Below are 24,855 nucleotides of genomic sequence, written 5' to 3'. Positions count from 1 at the left end.
TGGGTCCTGATCAGCTGCCCTGAGAGCTGCAAGGATCAATAAATGAGCACAGCTGAAATGTAACCATTTCTGGCACACCAGAGGTATGCTTTGCCTGAGATCAGGGATTGTCAAACTGTGGCTCCACTGCTTGTTTTTGTAAATAAAGTTTAATTGGCAAGCAGCTAATAAACATGAGAAAATGTTCAACCTCACTAATTATCAAAGAAATGGAAAACCATAATGAGATACACCCTTTCACACCAGTCAGAATAGCTATTATTAAAAAGTCAGAAAACAACAGATGCTGGCAGGGCTATGGAGAAAAAAGAACGCTTATACACTTTTGGTGAGAATGTAAATTAGTTCAGCCACTGTGGAAAGCAGTTTGAAGATTTCTCAAATAACTTAAACAAACAAAAAAAACCTACCATTCGACCGAACAATCCCATTACTGGATATATATATATATACATACACACACACACACATATATATATATACACAAAAGAAAATAAATCATTCTACCAAAAAGATTCATGTACCTCATATGTTCATCAAAGTACTCTTCACAATAGCAAGGACATGGAATCAATCTAGGTGTCCATCAGTGGTGGACAGGATAAAGAAAATGTAGTATTCTACACCATGGAATACTACACAGCCATAAAAAGGAATGAAATAATGTCCTTTGCAGCAACATGGATACAACTGGAAGCCATTATCCTGAGTAAATATAAAACCAGAAAACCAAATACTGCATGTTCTCCTTTGTATTAATAAGTGGGAGCTAAACACTATGTACTCATGGACATATATGTGGCAACAATAGACACTGGGGACTACTATGAGGGGAGGGACGGAGGGGGGCAAGGGTTGAAAACTAACTCTTGGGCATTATGCTCATTACCTGGGTGATGAGATCAATCGTACCCCAAATCTCAGCATCAAGCAATATACTCATGTAATAAACTTGCACATGTACCCACTGAATCTAAAATAAAAGTTGAAATTATAAAAAATAAAAATAAAGTTCTATTGGGGCCATCTATCTTTTCTGCAGAGTTAAGTAGCTGCAATAGAGACTATATAACTCACAAAGCTGAAGATATTATCTGACCCTTTATAGAAGTGTTTGCCAAGCTCTGGCTTAGACGCACCAACTAGTGTGGAATAATGTCGCAAGACAACCACAATTTCCATTCTAGCACCCAACACTTTTCCTTTCTAACATACTTCACATTTGTATTATCTTTTTGAACATCTGCCTCCCTTGCTAGTTTAAGTTCCCTGAGGGCAGTGAATAGTGTCATTTTTTACTCATTGCTGAGGCCACATCCCCAGCACCTAGCCCATGGGCTGGTACATTATAAGCACTCCATAAATATTTGTTGGCTGACTAATTGAGATAAATGCACTATTTAAATAATCTTCTATGTAGGAGCAAAAGCAATTATTTCTTTCAGGATGCTCCAGATCAGAGAGTAACAACATATCAAAAACAGCACGCCAAAAATAGAGACACGTATTCCGTATTCCGCAATAGGAAGGGCATGAGCTTTAATAACAGTAACATTTCACAACCCTTGGGAGGAAGAAGTGTCTACGTGCTGTCTCCTTTGCGAAGAGGCAGAAACAAACTTGGATTCTCAGAATCCTTGAGGCAAGGTGTGGCAGAGGCAAGCAGCGTGTTTGCTGGAGCCATCTTAACCAAGAATGTTCACTCATGACCTCACGCTGAAGCTCAGCAGCTACAGTCCAGGGACCCTCCCTATCTAACTTCATAATTTGTGACTTCACTAAGTCACTGGAGCTCAACTTTCATCAGCGTTCAGGAGAACAGTAACGATTTTTAAAAGGTAGAAAGCATAAAGAGTGTAGTGGGATGGGCCAGGCAGGGTGGCTCATGCCCATAATCCCAGCACTTTGGGAGGCTGAGTGGGGCGGATCACTTGAGGTTAGGGGTTCGAGACCAGCCTGGCCAACATGGTGAAACCCCATGTCTACTAAAAATACAAAAATTAGCTGGGTCTGGTGGTGGGTGCCTGTAATCCCAGCTACTCAGGAGGCTGAGGCACGAGAATCGCTTAACTTGGGAGGCGGAGGTTGCAGTGAGCTGAGATCTCTCCACTGCACTCCAGCCTGGGCGAGAGAGTGAGACTTTGTCTCAAAAACAAAACAAAACAAAACAAAACAAAACAAAACAAAACAAAAAGGAAAGTGAAGTGGGATGGGCTCGAGGAGATATCTCTATGCCACACTTTCTCTTTAGGTCTTCTTTTCAAAGAATACATAACAGAGTCCACAAAGATAACAGTAACCTAGAGAAACAGACCTTGATAAACTCCAAAAAACTTTTGCAGTGGACCTAGAACTCATGTTATCTGTGGATGATGCCAGTTTTTTTTTTTTTCTCTCATCAACCAATCTAAGGAAATTTAGAAACACGTGATCAGAAATGAAAACAACTTTATAGTTTTTTAAATTGCCAGGGTGGTTTTAGAGTGTATACTAACATTAAAAAACTATTACCACTAGTAAAGAGGCAAGTATTTTTCAACGTTCAGTTTGACATTCAAAGTTTTATTCCATAATGCTGGGGACATACAAAATACTGAGGTGCAGTAATGAAAACTGCAATAACAGGACCTGAACTTCATTATCATCTGCTAATTAATATAGCAATACACAATAACAACAGGTCAGCACACACAGGATCATAATCAAGTTGAGGCCTGTGTTGAACAGCCAAGAATGCCTCAAACACCAGGGAAAGAAAAATGCCAAGCACTGTATTAAAATATCTCCCCTAGACACAGTTTGCTTTCCAAAAAAAAAGCTGGCAGTCAGCTTTGCACGCCAGCATTTCAGCATTTTTTCCCCTTCTCTACATTTATGGCAATCCCAAACTAAACCAGATTTAGGAAAGCCTTGTCATCAAAGAGGGAAGAATGGTAAAAGGAAATCTCTTATTTGTTTTATCCATGCAAATTAGGTGGTATTTAGAACAGTCTTCTGTACCAGAAGAGCCAGTATTATATTAGACAGAAGTAGGGCGGTTGTCATCCATGAAGTCAAATAAAAATTGCTTCATTTTTTCATTTTCAAATTCACAGACCTTTGATACTTTTTTCTGTCCCTTTTTCTCAGAATCCAACAGAAGTTTTTTTCATAGACATTCTAACATAAAAATTTAAAATTAATATTTGGAATATAGTAATACTGCTATTAGACCAGTTCCCGCACAATTTTTCTACTTAAAACATTTAATGTAAAAAGTAGATGTCTAAGTTAGTAACTGACTATGTACTAATTGTCAGAATCTCAGTCTGTCCATCCATATGGCAGGGGAAAATATATTTGCTATCATTTGACAGTGATGGGCTTCAGGACATGCTACCCTAAAATGCAGCACCTTGGCATTTGAGAAAACAGCAGAAGCAGGAAAGTCTCTCTCACACTCCCCTGCTGCCTTTCTCTCCCAAAGCAGATCATAAAACCTAGAAAGGATTATCTGACCTTCTTCTGAAGCAGATCATAAGACCATCATTGGAGAGATGCTCTCACTAGACCCAAAAGAGAGGGATGTTCTTACCTCCGGCAATACAAGGACACAGAGAGGAGTCTGAACAAACAGGTCTTGCTAAGTTCTATAGTTTATTACCACTAGATAACACCCCGTTTGTCCAGTCATACTTCTCCACAACAATCCACTTCCTCATTAAACCTAGCATAAAAAGTATACTGGTTTACCTGCTTCTCCAAGTCTTCATTTCTTTATGAGGGGTCCCGGGTCATGAAATTTTTATTTTAAACAAATTTGTATGCTTTTCTCTTGTTAATCTGCCATTTGTTATAGGAGCCTTAGGTTTGAATCTAGCAATGGGGAATAGAAATGCATTTCTTTTCCCATACAATGCTAAGTGTTTTATGGGTTCATACTCTTTGATCTAGTAATACCAATTCTAGAAAAAGATTCTAAGAAAATATTCAGTAGGAAAAGCATTTATATTCATTAAACTACTCGTCATAACATGTCTTAAAACAACAGACACTGGAATAGACTAAATGCCCAGCTAGAAAGAAATAAGAACATGGTTAAGTAAATGGAGGTTTATCAAGCAAGTGAAATATTACCCAATTATTACAAATTAAAATGATGCAAACCATGGAGTATTCTGCAAAATATTTTATAGACTGCAACATAAGTATGGTTACAAGTGAAAACTACCTGAAATTTTCTTATTAGTCTGCAGAAAAACAAATTTGTGAGGTAAGAGCCCTTTATCAATATGCAAACTCTCACCCAATCATCACATTTATCAGAGTGGGACCCGACTTTCTGTTGCTGGAATCCCTGCGGTCTCCCAATGAGCTTTTCCCATTCTTTCTTTGTGCCTTTGGTGTACTGTATTCCTCACCTGCAAGGTGCTTCCACCTAATCCTGATAATCCGTAGGTAGCACTTTGTTCAAGACCGAACTCCGTTCTCACCTCTTTGACAAAGTGGCCTTATTAGACCACTGATGTGAAATTGCTTTGAATTGCTTAGCTTGTATTATCATTTCCTTGACTGTTTTGTTGCTGCCTCTTCTCAGACTGCAAACTCTACAGAATTATTTTTAGCCCATGCAATGGGTAAAAAATACGTGATTTTGAAAAATGAAGTAATCAATGAGTATAAACTCTTCGGGACAGGGGCCATTTCTTATCTTTGTATCTACAATACTCATCATGGTACTAAGCAAACAGTAGATTATCAATAGCTCTTCACTAAATAAATGGATACATTTATACTGTTACACGTGACTGCTGGCTGTAATACCCAGATAGGTTTTTCTCATCTGTCCCCTTTCCAATGTCTGCTTCTATGAAACATCAGATAAGGTTCTTTTTCTAAAAGGAGTGCCATCTATGAAGAGAGCTTACCCAGGTCAAACTGGCCAGAAATGTAGCCACAAGTCTGCCGGACTTCCTCACTGTCCCAGCCCAAGGGGTAGAGAGCACAGCCAGCACCAATCAACAAGCCTGCAAAGAGATAAGAAGAGGGCTTTACCAGTGCTTCTCTGCATCACTAGATAAAGGTGGTGGGATCAATATTTAGCAATATAACAAGATCATAGCGTCTGCTTTTTGGACAGCACCAGCCACAACTCTTTTAAGCAATCTAAGGTCAGTTTGACTCCAACAACAATTTCAAGTCAGCGTAAAAGGAAAAAAAAAAAAAACAAAACAAAAACTTGACAGCTCAGTTTGGGTCCAACTTTGCCTTTTAAAGCATTAAAAGCCTTGCAAATCCTGTTTAGGAAACACAATTCAGAAGCTTTTAAAATCATTCTTGTAAAAACCCAACCAATTCCACCATTAATCCATGCAAACAAGGATTTCAAGAGCAAGCAAAAGTTCCTAATAATTTCTTATTCATTATTCTAAATTCATCATTCATTATTCATTAGATTTTTGTTTCCTATTTAAGGCTCAAAATAGAGTGTTTCAGCGTTGTCAAATTTTACCAGGGGCAGAAAGAACATAAAGAGTTTCATGAATGGCCTTGGCACATTCATCAAACCGCTGAACTGTCCTGCCCATTATTGTGCGATGTGGAGAATCACTGAGCATCCACGCATCTCAGAAAGACTCAGGAAGACAGACATTCATTATAATCTAAGTACCCCTTGCAGCTAAAACCAAAAGTTTTGATGACTAAACTGAAGAAAGTGACGGTTTTATCTTAATATAAATTAAGTTATCCTGGCAGCACTCTCTGAGCTGACAGCTTTCAATTGGTGAGTCTTTAGTTTGCATCAAAGCCTAATACGGTTTTCAAGAAGCTAAATGAGATTTAAGCACTCACTAGTTGAATTTGTGTGCTAATCTGAAAGTGAGATCTTGTTGTGTCAATCACAGGAGTTATCAACACCTGTGAGTACCACAAATGTGCTGAACCCACAGGACCACCAGATAGGTAGTCTAATGTGGGGGAAGTGGCTTATCAGGTGCTAAATGAGAGAGGCCCCTAAATGAGAAAATCCATTAATATGGTAATGTGGAGGAGGATGGCAGGGCCTAGAATGTATCTACGAGAGGAGGTCTTCAATATTTCTGCACCAAGTCCCTTCCTGGCCTTCTTTTTTCCTTTTCTTCCCCACCCCCATCACCCCTGGTGGATAAATTGAGCAGTAGTAATCCATACAAATAATCTGTTTCCTCACAGGCAACTAAGGGAGAGCAAGCTGCTTTCCATCCCTGTCCTTAACCACTCTGTGGAGCTCTAAGGAAAGGCCTCCCTCACCCCCACACCCATCCTGATACATTTCCTACCCTGGTAATGCTTTCCCCAGTCTGCCCCTTGGTCGACATGAAGGGCCTTCTATATGCAATGCAGAGGGCCATCTACTTGTGGGAGTGCTAAAAGAATCACTGAAACTGTGAATCACTAGGCCCGGGATGTCCTATATGCAACTGCATAAATATGAATTATGTTGAAGCTGAAGAATAATCTAGAAAGCAGTTATACAATCTTTTGCTGACGAGGCAAAATGTCCTAGTGGCCAATTTCCTTAGGCTTGTTCCCTTAGGATAGAATGTATAGCATTCTAAAGACAACTCCAAACAGGTTTTAGGCACCATTAAGTAAAGAAATTATTAATGAGGATGCCAAGCTTTGTGCAAACTGAATTCCATGAATGTTTAATAAACAATGAGGTATCATGTCTGTGATATTCAGGTCTTAATAGGAAGCACCACTTTCTGAGACGATCCTGTGAGCAATTTTTTTTAAAGGATGACAAATGCAGAAAGGCATCTGGACAAAAAGTATTTAAGTGCAAGAAAAATGAAAAATAGTAACATTTAAGCCAGGGGGCCCCAACCCCCTAGCCATGAACCAGTATGGGTCCATGGTCTGTTAGGACCTGGGCCACAGAGCAGGAGGTGAGCAGCAGGCAAGCAAGTAAAGCTTCATATGTATTTACAGCCATTCTCCATTGCTCACATTACCACCTAAGCTCTGCCTCCTGTCAGATCTACAGTGGCATCAGTTCTTTTTTTTAGACAGAGTCCCGCACTGTCACCCAGGCTGGAGTGCAGTGGTGTGATCTCAGCTCACTGCAACCTCTGCCTCCTGAGTAGCTGGGATTACAGGTGCCTGCCACTGTACCCAGTTAATTTTTGTATTTTTAGTAGAGATGGGGTTTCACCATGTTGGCCAGGCTGATCTAGAACTCCTGACCACAGGCAATCCGCCCGCCTCAGCCTCCTAAAGTGCTGGGATGACGGAACCACTGCGCCCGGCCTAGCATTAGATTCTTATAGGAGCACAAACCCTATTGTGAAATGCGCATGCAAGGGATCCAGGCTGCACTCTCCTTATGAGAATCTAATGTCTGATGATCTGTCACTGTCTCCCATCACCCTCAGATGGGACAGTCCCACCCTCAGATGGGACTGCCCAGGGCTCCCACTGATTCTACTTTATGGTGAGTTGTAAAATTATTTCATTATATCATCACAGTGTAATAACAGAAATAAAGTGTACACTAAATGTAATGTGCTTGAATCATCCTGAAACCATCCTCCTCCATTCAGTCCATGGAAAAATTGTCTTCCATTAAACTGGTCCCTGGTGTAAAAAAGGTTGGGGACTTCTGATTTAAGCTATCAGTAATCTCCTCCTTACCTGATAGACAACTAAATGAAAAACAGTTTTATTTTCTAACGTTCTTTTCATTACAAGTAAAAACTATGTGCCATGAAGTCATGAAAACACCTAGTTTGGCCCAGTCTTAGGCTAGTCACTTTGGGACACTAAATAGAAAGGAGCTTTACATATGGAAGGAACACTTAGGACAGGGGCTCTCCAAGGGGCAGAACACTTAGCAGTCAGAGTCTTTTGTGGAATTCTGGGCTGTTTTTGTGATACTGTAACCAGGGACCTTGGTTTTAAAAATCACCCACTTTCTTTTTCTTCCTTCTCTCCCCTCTCACCCCTTCATTCCTTCCCTCTCTAGACACTCCCCTCCAACAATGCATGCTTATCTAATTATGCTCTTGCTCTTGAAACAAACCAGGCTGGAGTCCCATGGCAGAATCCTCCCACTTAGGAAGAGTCCACCATTAGCCCACCATCATCAAAGTCAAGATAATGCCAACCAGACTTCCAGACAGGCAGTTACCCAAGATGGCCGTCAGAATGTGAAAATAAAACTTTAGACAAATTTAACAGAGTTTAATTGAGTAAGGGTTAAAAAAATTCACAAATCAGGCAGCCTCCAGAATCATGGCAAATTCAGAGAGACTCCAGGGATACCTTATGGTCAGAGCAAATTTATAGACAAAAAAAGGAAAGTGACATACAGAAAACAGAAGTGAGGTACAGAAACGATGGACGGGTCACAGCTTGGTGTTTGACTTATCTGAACACGGTTTGAACAGTCAGCAGCACAGTCGTTGTGGAAGTGTGGCTGCTGGGAGTGGCTGAGATGCAGCTATTGTTACAGAAGCATACTCCTAAATTAGGTTTTCTACTAAGTCTACCTACTAAGTCAGGTTATGGTTCATCCTCAAGGACTTACGTGTGGAAGTATGGAGGTTTTCTCAGGCCATGTTTAGTTCAATTTAACGAGAACAAGATACACAGACCGTGTACCCTGCACTACTCCTGAATGCCTCCTATACCAAGTTTCCCTTTAAAAGCCCTATGGTACCTTTTAAAATGTAAATGGTGTTTAGAACACTAGATTGCCATCTTCTCAGGTTGCTGGTTATCCGATTAAACCTGCTTTTCCTCCCACCAAACTTTGTCTCTTGTGTTCTGTCTGGTTTTCTACCAGTAAGCAGCCAAACCTAGGGTGGGTTACACTACTTTGGTTTTCTTTTGTTTGTTTTGTTTTGTGTTTTTGAGATGGAGTCTTGCTCTGTTTCACAGGTTGGAGTGCAGTGGCACGATCTTGGCTCACTCCCAGGGTCAAGCGATTCTCCTGCCTCAGCCTCTTGGGTAGCTGGGATTACAGGCGCGTGCCCCCACGCCCATCTGATTTTTGTATTTTTAGTAGAGACAGGGTTTCACCATGTTGGTCAGGCTGGTCTTGAACTCCTGACCTCATGATCTGCCCGCCTCAGCCTCCCAAACTGCTGGGATTAGAGGTGTGAGCCACTGCACCCAGCCACATTACTTTGAAATGTAGATTCAACCATATAAATTAGGAACAATTTTATACACAGGAAATTTGTGGTACACGTATGAATTTTTAAAATATACCATGAACATATGCTCACATTTTAAAAAAGTTGTTCAGTGGAGGGCAACTAGCTTATCTGAATTTTTATATTAATATTTATATAGTTCTTGTTTTGTCATCTGCTGGTATTTGCTAGCAGGAAAGAAAATTGCAGACTCCAAAAATTTGAGAAACATCTCTGGGAGAAAAATGTATGTTACAAACCGTATGATCAGGCTAATTGGCTATTGCAATTATTAGGGATATGTAGGCAGATGTTTCGGTGGCCTCCCCACTAACTTGCTACCACTGTATGTTATGGTAAAAAGGAGTTTCAGATCAAATTTGGCCAAATATGCAACAAATGTCGATTAGTAAGCTGGCACCAAAAAGAGTCACAAGATCAATTCTGTAAGCTCAGTGAAATCCAGTGACCTGCCCCCGTGACCAACACAACTCCATCATATAGTCATTGCAACAAGGACTTCACATGAAATTTTCAACACACAATAGATGACTATGAGACAGCTCAGGGAAACTTTAAATCAGATCAGGCCACAATATTTTCCATTAAATGGAAGTGGAGAGGGAGTACAGATCCAAAGAGAGAGCGCTAAACCTGGACTGCCCCATGCAGTAGCCAGTAGCCGCAGATAGCCCCTTAAGTTTAAATGTAAGTTAATTAAGATTAAATACAACTCAAAAATTCAATCCCTCAGTTGTACCAACTACATTTCAAGTGCTCGACAGTCACTTGGCACTAGTGGCTACCATACTGGACAGCGTAAATCAGACCATTTCCATAACTGTAGTTCTACTGGAGGATGGCTGTGCTAGATATAAGACACATTTTAAAAGAATGCTGGACTTGTCAGATTCTTAGGCCTTAAGCCTAATAGTGCTTGTTAACAATCAAAATCATCACTGTTCTTTAAAATTCTTCCTTTTAGGTAGGGCTAGAGGCCAGGAAACTATATTTCATACACTAGTGGGAGTTCTGGGTCATACTGTGTCAATAAGAAGCTCTCATGTGGAATATAAAAGATAAAAGGGATAAACTGGTATTTCACATTCACACCTGCAGCCAGGGGCAAGCCTTTCTGCAGACAGACAGTGACATTTTGGGAGTGATTTCCAGGTGTCCCCCTCCTCATCACCCTCTAAGGGTGGATTATCAGCTGTAGCTTCCGTTGATCCCAGCACTTTCTGATTTCCTGAATTCTTCAAAGCAGCTTCTCTGACCTTCACTTTCTCAGACCTCTTAGTAGGTCTACAAAAAACGTTAAATCTCTGGGCTACATCCCTTCCTGCTGGTAATATCTAGAGTTATTTCTCTTACCAGTCAAACTCTGGTACATACCCACTCACACAAGGGCAGAAGAGCCAATACTGATCTTAACACCCCACCATATTTCTTGAACATCATCCATTTCCTTAATTAAAAATTATCTCTAAACACAATTTACGCTAATTATTAAACTTCTGGGGCAAGTATAGATCGTGATATTCTAAAGCTTGGCCTTTAAGCATGTCTGTGGTATGGTCTTTGGTAAGGAAATGGAACAGGCTAATTATGTCTCCTGAAATGTAGATTTCTGAAAAGGATACTTCGAATGTTAACTAACTGCCTTTTGGGAGGGGACTGAAGTCAACTAGCATTTTGTTGTCTATACTGAAGTACTATTTTGCAAAGTAAAGTAGAAGCAATTAAATGTAAAACTGAGAACATCTTTTTAATGGAAGAAATTTGCCATTGTTCAGTTCCAGCAGTGTTAAATCTTAGCCCGTGTTGTGGAAATCAATGTTTGTTGGAAGCACCATTTAGAAATCCCTGAATTAGATACCACTTGGGTATCATACGGTATGCAGAAATGGAGCTCAGAAAATTTTCTGGAATTTGAAGTAATTGCTCAAATGATGTCTTAGTGACCTGACAGATTTTAAGACCTCTAGTTGCGTAACTTGCTTCTGTAAGTGGCTCAGTTAGAATCTCTAGCTTACAAGCTTTAATATTATTTACATGGATTTTCTTTATTAGACTTCTAAACCTTGTGGTTACCACATGGACTTAATTTCAATCAAATTCCTTTGTCACTGCCTTAAAAAACAACATAAAAAAAGTCACAGTATCACACCTTTTGGAAATTTGTGCATAGGAGTGAAAGCGAGGGAAGATGTTGTGAAGCAAGTCAGTAACCTGAGGAAGGTGGGAATCAAGGTGGGTTGCAGGAAGAAGTGTGAGATCATTTGCAGCTACAAGCTCATTTGCAATTAAGAAGCAATCTATTTCAGCAACCCGAAAGATTTGCAACTTTTAAGGGGTCATAAGTCAATCACAAATTATGGCAAATTAGTTCAATCTTTAGTTTCTACCAGCACCTTGCTGCAATCAGCAATCTAGAGGCAAAAGGCCACGAGGAAGATTGTTTTTAAAGAGGTTTTAGGATTGTACAGAGATGCTGCCTACTAAAAAAAGAAAAAGCAATAATCCAACAGATGACTTGATAATTCTTAAATTTAGAAAAGTTCATTTTAATAGTGCATTGACTACCACACCATTTCCTCCTGAGTGCCCTGAGGTTTTGGGGCTCACCCTGTTCAAGGACAATTACAATATTTTAAGAGCCAAGTCAGTGGAATGACCTCTAAGGAGAAGCCAATGTGAATGGAAAAGAGCTGGCATAGATAATTTAAAAAAGGTGGGCAATGCTGTTGTGATCAAAGTTTGTTCTTTAGCTCCAAATGGGCCCTTGGGCCCAAACCTGAGCCTGGATACACTCTGGCCGTAAACCACCTGCAGGAGAGCTCCTAGTAGAAACTCTGTTCGATTTCACAAAATGCTAGAAATATCGGCCATGATACTAATTGCTTCTTTGAATTTGAGTGTGTGAAGTCTGAAGTCTGTAAAGAGCTCAGTGGTCAGAATAAGAACCTGGGGCTGGGAATTTTCCCTTCTGCAAAACTCTTTCTATTCAAACACAGTACTTAACACTTAGCCAGCGGACGATTAACATAACAATTCAGCTCCTGCCAAGAAGGCAAAACAAACCTCTAGTCAGCCAATGCCAATTACTCTCCACAGGTGGTAAGAATAGCGTCCTCATGTTAAACTCATAAAGCCTTATTTTTTCCAGGCCAATCTTGAAAGTTTTTAAATGTGATCTCACTTTTTTCCATGACTGTGGCTCCATTCTTTTTCCACTGTTTATTTTTTTTTTTTAATGGAATGACTTTTTCCACCCTTGGCCCCTTGAGTGGTCACACCAGTATTTCCCATCAATTCATCTTTTATGTGTTTTGGATACTTTTATCCATCCTCCAGTTCCTTTATCTTCCTTTCTGCAATAAGCACCGAGGGAAATTGTTTTCTTTACTGTTCTCATGAAAGCTGCTCAATCTTGCAGCCTGTTATCTGGACTTCTCTTTGGAAGAGGCTGGCATGTTTCCATCTCAAATTCTCCATATGCTAATTAATGTACACGAGTTTTGTCCATTTTCATCCCTAGATAATGGCCCCTTTACAAAATGTAAGAACAAGAAATGTAACAATAAAACAAATACAGTGGTGGGGAAGGAACAAGAGCAGGGGTCAGTAGTGTAATTCTTCAGACCCTGAAAACCCAAGGAGTACATTCTTTAATCTACAAGAAAAAAAGAAGGTTTGGTTGGGTTCTAGTAAACCACACCTCCTATCAAAGTGCTTTCTGGAAACTGAGGCACAGAGGATGTAAGAAGCCTGTCCAAGGACACAGAGCTCAGATTAATACCGGGCCTCCTGGATCCCAGACCAGGCCTCTTTTCTACCTATCATGATCCCAATGCTTGGACATTAGTTCACTCCATGGTCATACAATCTCCACCTATAATCTGAGTTCAACCAGACACATGTTGAATTTGACCACCATCATGTTTTACTAAGTGGGACTTAGCATCTCTAAGTCCAGATTTCTTGTATCTCTTGAATAATTGAAACATATGTCAATACAGAGCCTGCAAGTGGCTGGCTGGAGCCAGGTCCTGGTCTTCCTGTTAACTGCTTGGGTGCCATGGCCAGTCTCAAAGGCATTTCTGACTGGGGATCCCTGACTTACCACACCTACTACGGGTTCTTTGACTACATTTCGAGCTTTTTCATCTCTGGAAGTTAAATCCCTTCTCTTTGACTGAGACACTCTCACTGCTTACTTTAATGTTCAGAAAATACTACCACTTAAGGTCTAGAAGCCCCAACACATTGCCTTTCCTGGTCATCTCAGCAATGAGCTTTGGTTTTGCCTCTCTTGTGAGCTGCTATTTTCATGCACTCTCTACCCTTTAATTGAGGCTGACCATCTTACATTGCAGTTATTTATAAGTATTACATGTCCTGAAAGGCCACACACTCTATGTTTACTTGCATCCAACTCACTCATTCACAGTATTTGTTAAATATCAAATAGTAGTAATATTATTTATTTAGTACTTTAAAACTCTCAGAAAAATGTGTTTTTGTACACATGTGTTTTTGAAGTCCAGATACCAGGTCGTAGTTATAGAATATATCGGCCAGGCACAGTGGCTCATGTTGGTAATCCCAGCACTTTGGGAGACCAAGGTGCATGGATCACCAGGTCAGGAGTTCAAAACCAGCCTGCACAATATGGTGAAACCCCGTCTCTGCTAAAAATATAAAAACTAGCTGGTGGTGCATGCCTTTAATCTCAGCTACTCAGGAAGCTGAGGCAGGAGAATCGCTTGAACCCAGGAGGCAGAGGTTGCAGTGAGCCAGGATCACGCCACTGCACTCCAGCCTGGGTGACAGCACGAGACTCCGTCTCACACACACACACACACACACACACACAAAATCATTGCCCCTATTTAATAGGTGAAGGAAACTGAAGCTTGCACAAGCAGGCCTATGCTCATAAATCTACTCAAGTGGTAGATCCAGGCACAAACATCCAGGTTGAGCCCTGAGCCAGTGCTCCTAACCCCTCTTCTCCAATGCCTCCCAAATCCCCAAGTGTTCACTGTCCTATCTCTGGGCTTACTTTCCATAGCCACACATGCACTGAACCCTTTGTGTAAATGGGAAGGAGGAACGGGTCAGAAGATCAAGCCAGATTTCCAGTCACCATTTGTCCAAGACTGACACTGCTTTAGCCACAGGGAAGACTCGCACTGCTGCCTGTGACTAATGACAAGGGATGGGCCCTTGGAAACCCTGCAAATCCCTTTCCTGGGGATCAGTGAGTGAGAACCCCGGTTGTGAGCGCTGGCACACAAAAAGCTTCTGTGCAAAAAAGAGCACATGGAGGTATAAAGATGAGAAATGGGTTATGATCAGAAGGTTAGCCAAGGAAAGCATATCTTATTCAAATACTAAAATATGAAACAGAAATATGATCATTTGATAACCTATCAAAAATATTTTAACAAATCACAATAAGGCTATTCCTTGGCTGAAAACATCCTGCAGAAGAGAGCATACTTTGGGTTTCCTTCAAATGTTTTTCAAAGTGGTGCCTTGATTCTCATTCTTCTTCTTTTTTAATTCACGTGACAGAAAACACAAAAGACATGTACAATGTGTTATGCACCAAAATACTTGTTCCTTAGCTCAGAGCAAAACTTCACAAGCTACCTTCAGTCATGAGTGACTTGTCACTCTTTCTCTTCCTGGGGTCCTAGGCAATCCTTGGGAGAAAAAAATAAAGTTGCTTCAAACAATGAAAATTTGGGGAAGATTTTGCAATAGATATGTGACAGTTTTCTGGGAAATTACATCTGATGGAAAGCAACACCTTTGCCCTTAGCAATCCCAGTAGTTAAGGGCATCTCAATTCTACCATTTCACTTCTTTAGGACTCAGTTTTCCTTATCTGTAAAATGGGGGAAAATGCCTATCAGGCTCTATTGAGATGGTTGCAAGGATTAAATGAGACAGTGTATGTAAAGGGGTAGACACAATACTTCACAGGAATAGTTCAATGCATGGTTTTCATCGTTAAACTTTAGACCTTGTCATGCAGGCAGAGAAGGTGTGAGTCTGCTTAAGGCCAGTGTGTTTTTGTATACATTTGTCTGATATCGAGTCCTCCTCTCTTGGAGAAGCTTCTCTTTTCAGATAGAATGCAGGGAGGGTCCCAGCAAGGACATTGCTGGAAACTGTGAGCCACGAACACTTGGCCCAGTCACAGAAACTTCAGAAAGCACAAGTGAAACAGCTGCAGCAGGGTGACCCTCACAGGAGTGAAGGATTAGTACTCTGCTACCATGATGAGAATGCTTCTCTCTGTTCCTTTTTGTTTGTTTTTAGAAACCTGGTCTCACACCGTTGCCCAAGCTGGAGTGCAGCGGCAGGATCATGGCTCACTGCAGCCTCAAGCTCCCGGGCTCCGGGTATCCTCCTGCTTCGGTCTCCTGAGTAGCTGGAACTACAGGCATGTGCCATCATGCCCAGCTGTTTTTTGTCTTTTAAAGGCACCTTTGGCCTTTCTGTGAGGCAGGTGGAGCCAGAATTGATTCACCCACTTGGTAGATGAAGAAACAGAGTCACACACTGATGGGGAGATCTAAGTACCATCATCACACAGCTAACCAGAGGCAGGGCTGGAACACAAACTCAGGCGCTTGAGTCCTGTGATAGGAGTAGGAGCTTTGATTCACTGCCTTCACTCTGATACTGCTGGAAAGAAAGTTAACAACGCTTAGTCCTGCAGCTACCCCTCCAAAACAAAAGAAATGCCCATTTTCACAGACCCTAAGGTGTCATGCATTACGTGGAGAGAAAAATAAAGACACAGTACCAAATTTGCAGAGTACCACGGTCCAGTGTAGCACTGCTCAGACTGATGTGCACAGAAACCGCTGGCAAGCTTGTTAAAATGCAGGTTCTGGTTCTGTAGTTCTGGAATGAGGTCCAATGTCCTGCATTTCCAGCCAGCTCCTGGTAAGGCTGAGGCTGCTGTCCAGAACCACACACTGAGCCTCAAGGGTCGAGTGGAAATTGCACAAACTTTGATATCCATCATGTCAGGCCTGAATTCTGATACCAACCTTGACTAGATATGTGACCCTGAGCTGCATGCCTTTGACCTCTCTGAGCTCAGTCTTTCAGGGTGAGCCCCAAACAGGGTGAGCCCCAAAACCTCAGGGCACTCAGGAGGAAATGGTGTGGTAGTCAATGCACTATTAAAATGAACTTTTCTAAATTTAAGAATTATCAAGTCATCTGTTGGATTATTGCTTTTTCTTTTTTTAGGAGGCTAATGATTCTTGTACATTTAGTATGGTACCTGTATCTTTAGCACTGTTATTAGATATAAATTAATGACTTGATAAAAATGCCAGGTCCAGAGCTTGACATCTAATAGGGGGCAGCATATTACAGTTGTTTATGTCAATATTAATAAAGATGTTACTGCTGTTTCAGAACGTCAAGTATTTCATTCTATTATACCTGCCAATTTCAGATTCTTCATTAGCACCTACAGGTGTTCACCAGTTTAAAACAAACAAACAAATAAACCAAAACACTACCTAATTAGAAGCAGAAACTTCTGCTGTATCACTTGCTCACATCTTCACAACAAATACACTTGCTGGAACTAACCACATCTCTATAGCTAAGAGTTGTTACATTTCTTTTTATTCCCTCTAACATGGTATTGTGAAAAATTTCAAACTTACAGAAAAGTTGGAAGAACTGTAGAGTGAATACCCATATACCCACCATTTAGGTTCTATGATTAACAGGTTTTTGAAATGTTTTAATCTCCTATCTACCTATGTTCCCACTCCTCTATTAATCCATAAATCCACCTTTTGTTTTAGGGATGGGGGGATACTTGTCTTAGTAAGTTTCAGGCATCAGTATATACAGTTTCCTGTCATCATTTATACTCCATCCTCTTCTTTCTTTGGTGCAGGAGTCTATGCAGACCCTATGACGCAGACACAAAATTAGACCAAAAAGCTGTAACTGTGACAAGACTGTATCCTGAAGGCCTGATGGTGCTAAATTGGGATCCATCAACTTGAAAAGTGATTTTTATACAAATCTGGAGTAATGGATACCTTTAAGTCTTTCACATTTCTCAAACAACTATCCTACAGCTTAAAATAGGATCAGCTTGCTTCAGCTACCTGACCCAGAAATCCCAATAAGAACCTTACAAGACATTTCACAAACCTCAGAATAACAAAATAAAGAGTCCCAGCACAGATAAGCCGCTCAGCTCAGACTTTTCACTAGACATATTTTCTCTTAATGATTACTGTTGCTTTGTGCAAAAAATGAATTACTCCTGACACTGACCCTCTTAAATAAGAAAAAAAAAAAAAAATGAACATAACCATCACACTTTAACATGAAACCTTCCAGAAGCAGGACTAGGCTTCAACAATATTCTATTAGGAAAGTTCTGACCAGAAAAAAACAAAAGGAAAAATGCATAAGTATATTTGCACTGTAAACCCTGAATGCATTCCACCCTTGCTTTGAAAATGCACCGTTAATTCCAAACCAGACTCTAGTTGTTGCATGTTGGTAAACTGTGGTTACCCTCACGAAAATAAATATTCCAGTGGAAAACTATCAGGAAGGAAGCCTTAGGAGTCAGAAAGTGCTGTATTCAAATGTTGGATATGCCACTTACTAGATACTGGCCAAGCAAGTCTCGTAAACTTGAGCCTCAGAAGTTTCTTCCATAAAATGTGTATCAGTCCGTTTGAATTGCTATAAAGGAATAACTGAGGCTGGGTAATTTATAAAGAAAAGAGGCTTATTTTGGCTTATGGTTCTGCAGGTTGTACAAGAAGCATGGTACTAGCATCTGTTGCTGGTGAAGCCTCAGGAAGCTTCCAATCACAGTGGAATGCAAAGGCGGCGCCAGTGTATCACATGGTGATGGAGAGAAGCAAGACAGCTGCCAGGCTCTTTTAAACCACCCACTCTAGCAAGAGCTGGTTACCACGGGGCGGGCCCTTCATGAGGGATCTGCCTCCTTGACCCAAACACCTCCCATCAAGCCCCACCTCCAACACTGGGGATTACGTTTCACCATGAGATTTGGAAGGGACAAGCATTCAAACCATGTCAAAATGGATACACCAGTGCTTCTTTACAGAGTTACTGACAGCACTGGAGAAAATGCTTTTAAAATCCCAGCACAGTGCAGAGCATGTAGAAGCAGCTTCCCTCTTATGAAATTACAAGGGAGAGGTAACACTTTGAACATTTATTTTTATTTACATAACAGTGTCTTTATGAAAACAAAATACACCATCATTACGTTAGGATGCACGGTGTTATGGGGGAGATTTGCAAAACGTCCACTGGAATTGCAGGGCAGACGATACTATGTGTTTGCAGTCTCACAGGCGACACACCTTGGCATCATGAAGTAGAATGCCATCCCCGGCCACCTCCAAGCCTTCCCCTGACATCTGTACAGATCTTTGATTCCTGCTAGAGCCCTAACTCACAGATTCCTTCCTGGCAGGCTCGTAGAGCGATGTACTCTGGGCGTGGGAAATCACATCTTTTCTACTGAATGCACTCATTGCGCGATCCTCTCAGTCATTCTGGGTGAGCTGGTATGAGGGACATTTGTGATGGGATGGAAAGCCAAGCTGTGCATAGACAGAGTTCGCTGGAGAAGAGACTCCTGCAATACACTGTCTCCTGCAAAAACTGGAGCAGATTTGGGGGTTGCATCCTGTCTGAACGGAGACAACGAAGGAACCAAGTTGCCCGATTCTGTGCAGATCACATGAGGAACTACATTGTTCGTCATGCTAATTAATACACAGCTTCGACACTGGATCCCATGACCTCAGGGGAGGGGCTGATTGGGTGGGGAACTAGTGGGGCGGGAGTAACCAAATTCCCTTGGAAGAAAGGAAGAGTGGGCTTGTGGGTTGAGAAGAAGGGGCCCAGGGAATGCACCTTCTCATATGGCTGTGAGAAATAGTAGTTCATTTTTTAAAAAATCATTATCTAAGGCCAAAATGTATAAAGAAGGGGCATGGCCAAGTTTTAACTCAAATAGGGTCCTGAATTGGGAGCCTGCTGTAGAGGAAGGGCTGTAAGCTTTGGAGCCAGAGCGATTGGTGTGGAGCCAGGCTCTGCACTGGTGAGTGGTGGCTTAGGAAGGTCACTTGTTTTGAAACTTAGCCTTTCTCTCAGGGCCGGTGTGAACAAAGCCACCTGTACCTACCTCTTGGGGATGGTGTGACCATCAGCAACGCACACCAATTGCCCAGTGTGTGGTAGAGAGTGGCATGTTATGTTTACATATGACGAGAGAAGATGTTCTATAGGAGATCACTCAGGGGAAGCACACGCAGAGAGGGCAAACTATTTGAGAGAAAATATCTCCCTCCTTAGTTCTGATATACTAATATCATAAAATTACCCAAGACAGTGCAGAGCTCAGGTAGAGAAATCTTCCAAAGGAGTGATGAGTTCCCTGGGGCTTCTACTGCAGCTTCTCTCCTGTCTAAGTTCTATTGCAGAAATGGTTTCAGTTCTAACATAACAATATTTAGGAGGAAGAGTTAAACCTCTCTCCCCATGAGTGCCCTTAACCAACACATCAAGAGTTCAAGCACCAACAGACTCCCAACCTTCATTCATTTCTACTTAACTTTAAAAAAAAAAGTTTGGGTAAGAAATAATTCCCCTTCTTACATATTTCTAAGGGTCTTAAGTAAACGAGAAGCCCCACACCAACAGTAAAGTAGGATGTCAGACATTTTTTAAAAAGTAGTAAAATCTACATTTGTTGAACTGGATAGCGAAAGAAAGACCTTCTACAAATTTATATAGACTCTGTGTAGTTTGTCCTGCCACAGTGAGCCAGTTGAAGCCTCTTACACAGATAAATAAGGAAGGTACCAGCCTGGGCAATACAGCAAGACTCCTTCTCTTAAAAAAGAAAAAATATTAGCCACGTGTGGTGGTACATGCCTGTAGTCCCAAATACTAATGCAGCTGAGGCAGGAGGATTGCTTAAGCCCAGGGGTTCAAGGCTGCAGTGAGCTATCACTGCATCACTGCACTCCAGCCTGGGAGATAGAATGAGACTCTGTCTCTAAAAGTAAAAGAAAAAACAAAAGAAACAAACTTGTACAATGTAATAAAGAGTGGGAAGCTGGTGAGAGATGAAATACTACCTGTCAGGTACAATGTGCACTATTTACGGGATGGCTACCAGACCTCCCCACTACGCCATATATCCATGGAACACAACTGTACGTGTACTCCTAAATCCATACAAATAAAAACTTTTAAAAAATCCAATCCAAGGCTGGCGCAGTGGCTCACGCCTATAATCCCGGCACTTTGGGAGGCCGAGATGGGTGCATTGCTTGAGGTCAGGAGTTCAAGATCAGTCTGGCCAACGTGGTGAAAACCCATCTACACTAAAATACAAAAAAATTAGCCAGGTGTGGTGGCTTGCACCTGTAATCCCAGCTTCTGGGGAGGCTGAGGCAGGGGAATTGCCTGAACCAGGGAGGTGGAGGTTGCAGTGAGCCAAGATTGCGCCGCTGCACGCCACCCTGGGAGACAGAGGCGCTGCACGCCACTCTGGGAGACAGAGGCGAGACTCCATCTCAAAAATAAATAAATAAATAAATAAATAAATAAATAATCCAATCCAAAAAATGCAGAAAGTATCAATTGAAAACCTTAAGTACTAATGAAAATAAGCATATCATGCCTTGATATAGCACATTTCTTTAAGTCCTAGATATTCTGATGGCAGATACTACTTATCCCTAACTTGCAAACAAGAAAATGAAAGCATGAAACTGCATAGATTTTTGTCTTGACACACTAGAGGATAGACTTGAATCCAGGTCTTTACTACCGATTTTGAGGCCACAGCAAACCAAACACTCTGTGAATTTCACAAACACTACTGCCGTGTTGTATGGTAATGAAAAGGGTGGCCATAGAAGTGTGGCTACGTTCCCCTTTAGCACTGTGATCATGGGAAACTTTCTTGCTTTTCTCTTGAGCATGTTTCCTCATCAGTAAAGAAGGAATAAAATACATATCATAGAGCTGTTGTAAGGATTGTAAGGATTTATGTGTGTGTATGTTTGTATAACATATACATACATATACATACATATGTATCAAACCTTATATATAATCATCTACAAATTATATATAGCTTATTTTGTTATGAATATAATATATACACATTATATGCTATATATTTTTAATAGAATATATAAACCATTTATAACAGGTTTCTACTAACTTCTACTAACTTTTCAGCTTAGGATATATATTGTTTTTACTATTTATGCTCATATAGCAACTTTTTCATCACTAAAAATTTAGAAAATATGAACGTATCATAAGATCGCTGATATGCACCATCAATACGGTGGTACAGGTGGCCAACTCACTTAGAAGAAACAATTCTCTAAAAGTATTTTTCCCTTGATCCTTTTTCTGGGACATCAGGAAAGAAGAACCTCATCTATTTTCCTCAGGTCTTTTTAAAATACCATCATTTCCACTGAAAAAACAGTAAAGCCATCTGGAATAGCTGACAGACAGCAGTATGGAAGCAATTTCTTTCAAGACAGCTATCATGATTTTCCTTTCTGTTTTTTTTCTCTCTTGAAATGTCAAGGATAACTGAAACTTTTTACTTTTCCATCTGTGATGTACTCATCAGTCCCAAACAAGTTTTGAAAGTACTTGAAAATTCTGTTTCCAGTCAGTTCAACACTTTTTTTCCACTTTGACTCGATTTAAATCACCACATCTGTCTTTAGTGTTTTTTAAGATTAAAAGATATAAAAACATACCTTGAAATATGATTATAAAGTATTTTACAAAGGAAGAAGTATTTAAAATGCTACCACAAGCAATCACAATGACTCATATCTTTTCAAATAGATTATCATAACCAGCACAGTAAAATAAAAATAAAAACAGACTCCAAAATCAGTAAAAGTGGCCAGGAACGGTGGCTCATGCCTGCAATCCCAGCACTTTGTGAGGCCAAGGCAGGTGGATCACCTGAGGTCAGGATTTCGAGACCAGCCTGGCCAACATGGTGAAACCCTGTCTCTACTAAAAATACAAAATTAGCAGGGTGTGGTGGCAGGCACCTGTAATTCCAGCTACTTGGGAGGCTAAGGCAGGAGAATCTCTTGAACCTGGGAGGCAGAGGTTGCAGTGAGCCAAGATTGCCCCACTGCACTCCAGCCTGGGCAACAAGAGCTAAACTCCATCTCAAAACAAAACAAAACATAAGAGTAAATGCTGCATTTCACATTACAGAACTAGCAGAAGGTAGAATCAGGAATGCTCATTTTCAGCCCGATGTTTTAATCATCTCAATATGAATTTTCCACAAACAAAAACCTGAATATCAGTTGCATACCCAGGAATCAAAGCATACGATATATTTTAAGGGATTTTTATGTAGTTATATATAATATATAATAAAGATATATGTGTAAAATATATTTATAAGATACAATCGGCCCTCTGTATCCATGAGTTCTGAATTCATGAATTCACCCAGCTGTGGATCAAAGATACTTTGAAAAAATTTACATCCACACTGAACAAGTAAACTTCTTTTCCTTGTTATTATTCCCTAAGCAATATACCATAACAACTACATTGCATTTGTATTTTATTAGGTATTACAAGTAATCTGGAGGTGATTTAATGTATGCAGGAAATGTGTATAGGTTATATGCAAATATGGTACCATTTTATATCAGGGACTTGAACATCTGCAGATTTGGGTATCTAAGAAAGGTCCTGGAACCAATCCCCCAAGGATGATAAGGAATGACTGTACATTTTAAAATATATTTGGCAGAGAAAACAATACTGATTGATCTCTGTTTCATGCACTGCGCTGGTGGGCTTTGACTCTATGTCAAGCATGGGACTTCTTGCTGTGGAAACATTCAAAACAGAGAAGAAGTGGTCTCTTTACTGTGGCATCTGAGAGGAAGAATAATGCAGAAACAACCCAAAGCCAAGGCTATACTTGTGTCCTGTTAGCAGCAAAACCAACAGATACCAGGTAAGTCAGTTCATTTTAGGCTGGACCTGAGGGGAAGGAGGCTGTTAGGGGATCAGTGTGTTCTGAGAAGTAGACGTGGTCATCTCAGGTGAAGAGAATAGGCCCGGAGACGGGCAGGCACAAAATGAAAATAGAGTGAGTTAGGAATTCAGGGAGTAGAGGACAGCGGTGGCTAAATGGTAAGGATGGGGTCAATGACCCTCACAGAAGGTCATCAATTCTGGGCCAAGGAAGTTGGCCTTTATGTAGTAGCCAAAAGGAACACGTATTGTTTGCTAAGGCTGCAATCACAAAACACCACAGACCAGGTGGTTCAAACAACATTCATTCATTCATTCATTCATGTATATATTTATTTATTCTCATTCTAGAGGCTTAGAAGTCCTAGATTAAGGTGTGGGCAGTTTGGTTTCTTGTGAGGCCTCTCTTCTTGGCTTGCAGATAGCCATTTCTCATTGTATCCTCACACGGTCTTTCCTCTGTAAGCAGACATCCCTAATGTCTCTTTGTAAGTCCAAATTTCCTTTCCTTTTTTCTTTCATAGAGATGGAGTCTCCCTGTGTCATGCAGGCTGGAGTACAGTGGCCTCTTCCTAGCTCACTGCAGCCTTGAACTACTGGGCTAAAGCGATTCTCTGGCCTCTGCCTCCCAAATAGCTGGGACTACAGGCATATACCACAACACCCAGCTAGTTTTTTTATGTGTTGTAGAGATGGGGGTCTTGCTATGTTGCCCAGGCTGGTCTCAAACTCCTGGCCTCAAGCAGTCCTCCTGCCTGAGCCTCCTAAATTGTTGGGATTACAGGTGTGAATCACTGCACCGAGCCCCACATTTCCTCTTGTGATAAAGACACCAGTCAGATTAGATTAGGATCCACCTTAACGGGCTCGTTTTTAACTTAATCACTTCTTCGAGGTCCTATTTCCTCATAGTCACATTCTGAGGTACTGGGGAGTAGGGCTTCAACATTTGAACTTGTGGGGGGCAATGTTCAGCCCACAATAGAGGTTTGTGGTAGAAACTTCAAACACGATAGTTGAAATGCAGCCTCAAGATGATCTAATCTAGTGCTTCTCAAACTTTGCCATGAAAATATTCCTAAAATCAAAGAGTAGGGAAATCACACCTTAAGTCAGTACTTCTCTGAAACAGGTTTTCCTTGTACCTATCGAAAAACTATTGTGAGGTTCTCCATTCTACTCCACGGGTAGCCTTGTTTCTCATATAAAAATGCTTTCCTCAAAATGAGGGAGTAAAATTGATGCTCTTAGAAGATATTTTGGGTTTATCCCGTGGCTTCACATATCTGGAGCCATTTCCCTTTAAGTACACGGATAGCTCAGTTTTAGAAGAATGAATGTAGGCTGCAGCTCAAAAAGATGAGGTGGCATGCTCAAAGTCACAGTTAGCAAAAGAATCGGAAATGGAATGAAATCTTTTGTTGCTCAGTCCAAAGCATTTTCTGCAGCACCATGCTGTCACACAGAAAAGAAGAAAGTACTTGATCTGCCTGGCACAGACCATATCACATTCAAAAAGGTTCTGAGGTCACCCAGCACTATCCTAAGCATGAGACACACACTTCCCCAATTGGCCCCA

General features: G+C 40.9%; 1 protein-coding gene across 1 annotated transcript in view; it reads right to left on the bottom strand.

Moving 5' to 3' along the window:
* The window catches only part of LHFPL6 (LHFPL tetraspan subfamily member 6), a 263,948-nt gene that overhangs the window by 30,389 nt on the left and 208,704 nt on the right, over positions 1–24,855 (bottom strand). The window contains exon 3 of the mRNA XM_033234557.1: positions 4,908–5,006. Coding sequence (XP_033090448.1) covers positions 4,908–5,006 — 99 coding nt within the window. The remainder of the gene's footprint in view (positions 1–4,907; positions 5,007–24,855) is intronic.

The sequence above is a fragment of the Trachypithecus francoisi genome, unplaced genomic scaffold, assembly GCF_009764315.1.
Source record: "Trachypithecus francoisi isolate TF-2019V2 unplaced genomic scaffold, Tfra_2.0 Contig01461, whole genome shotgun sequence".
In the NCBI taxonomy this organism is placed as follows: domain Eukaryota; kingdom Metazoa; phylum Chordata; class Mammalia; order Primates; family Cercopithecidae; genus Trachypithecus; species Trachypithecus francoisi.
This window is presented reverse-complemented; position numbering and strand designations above follow the sequence as displayed.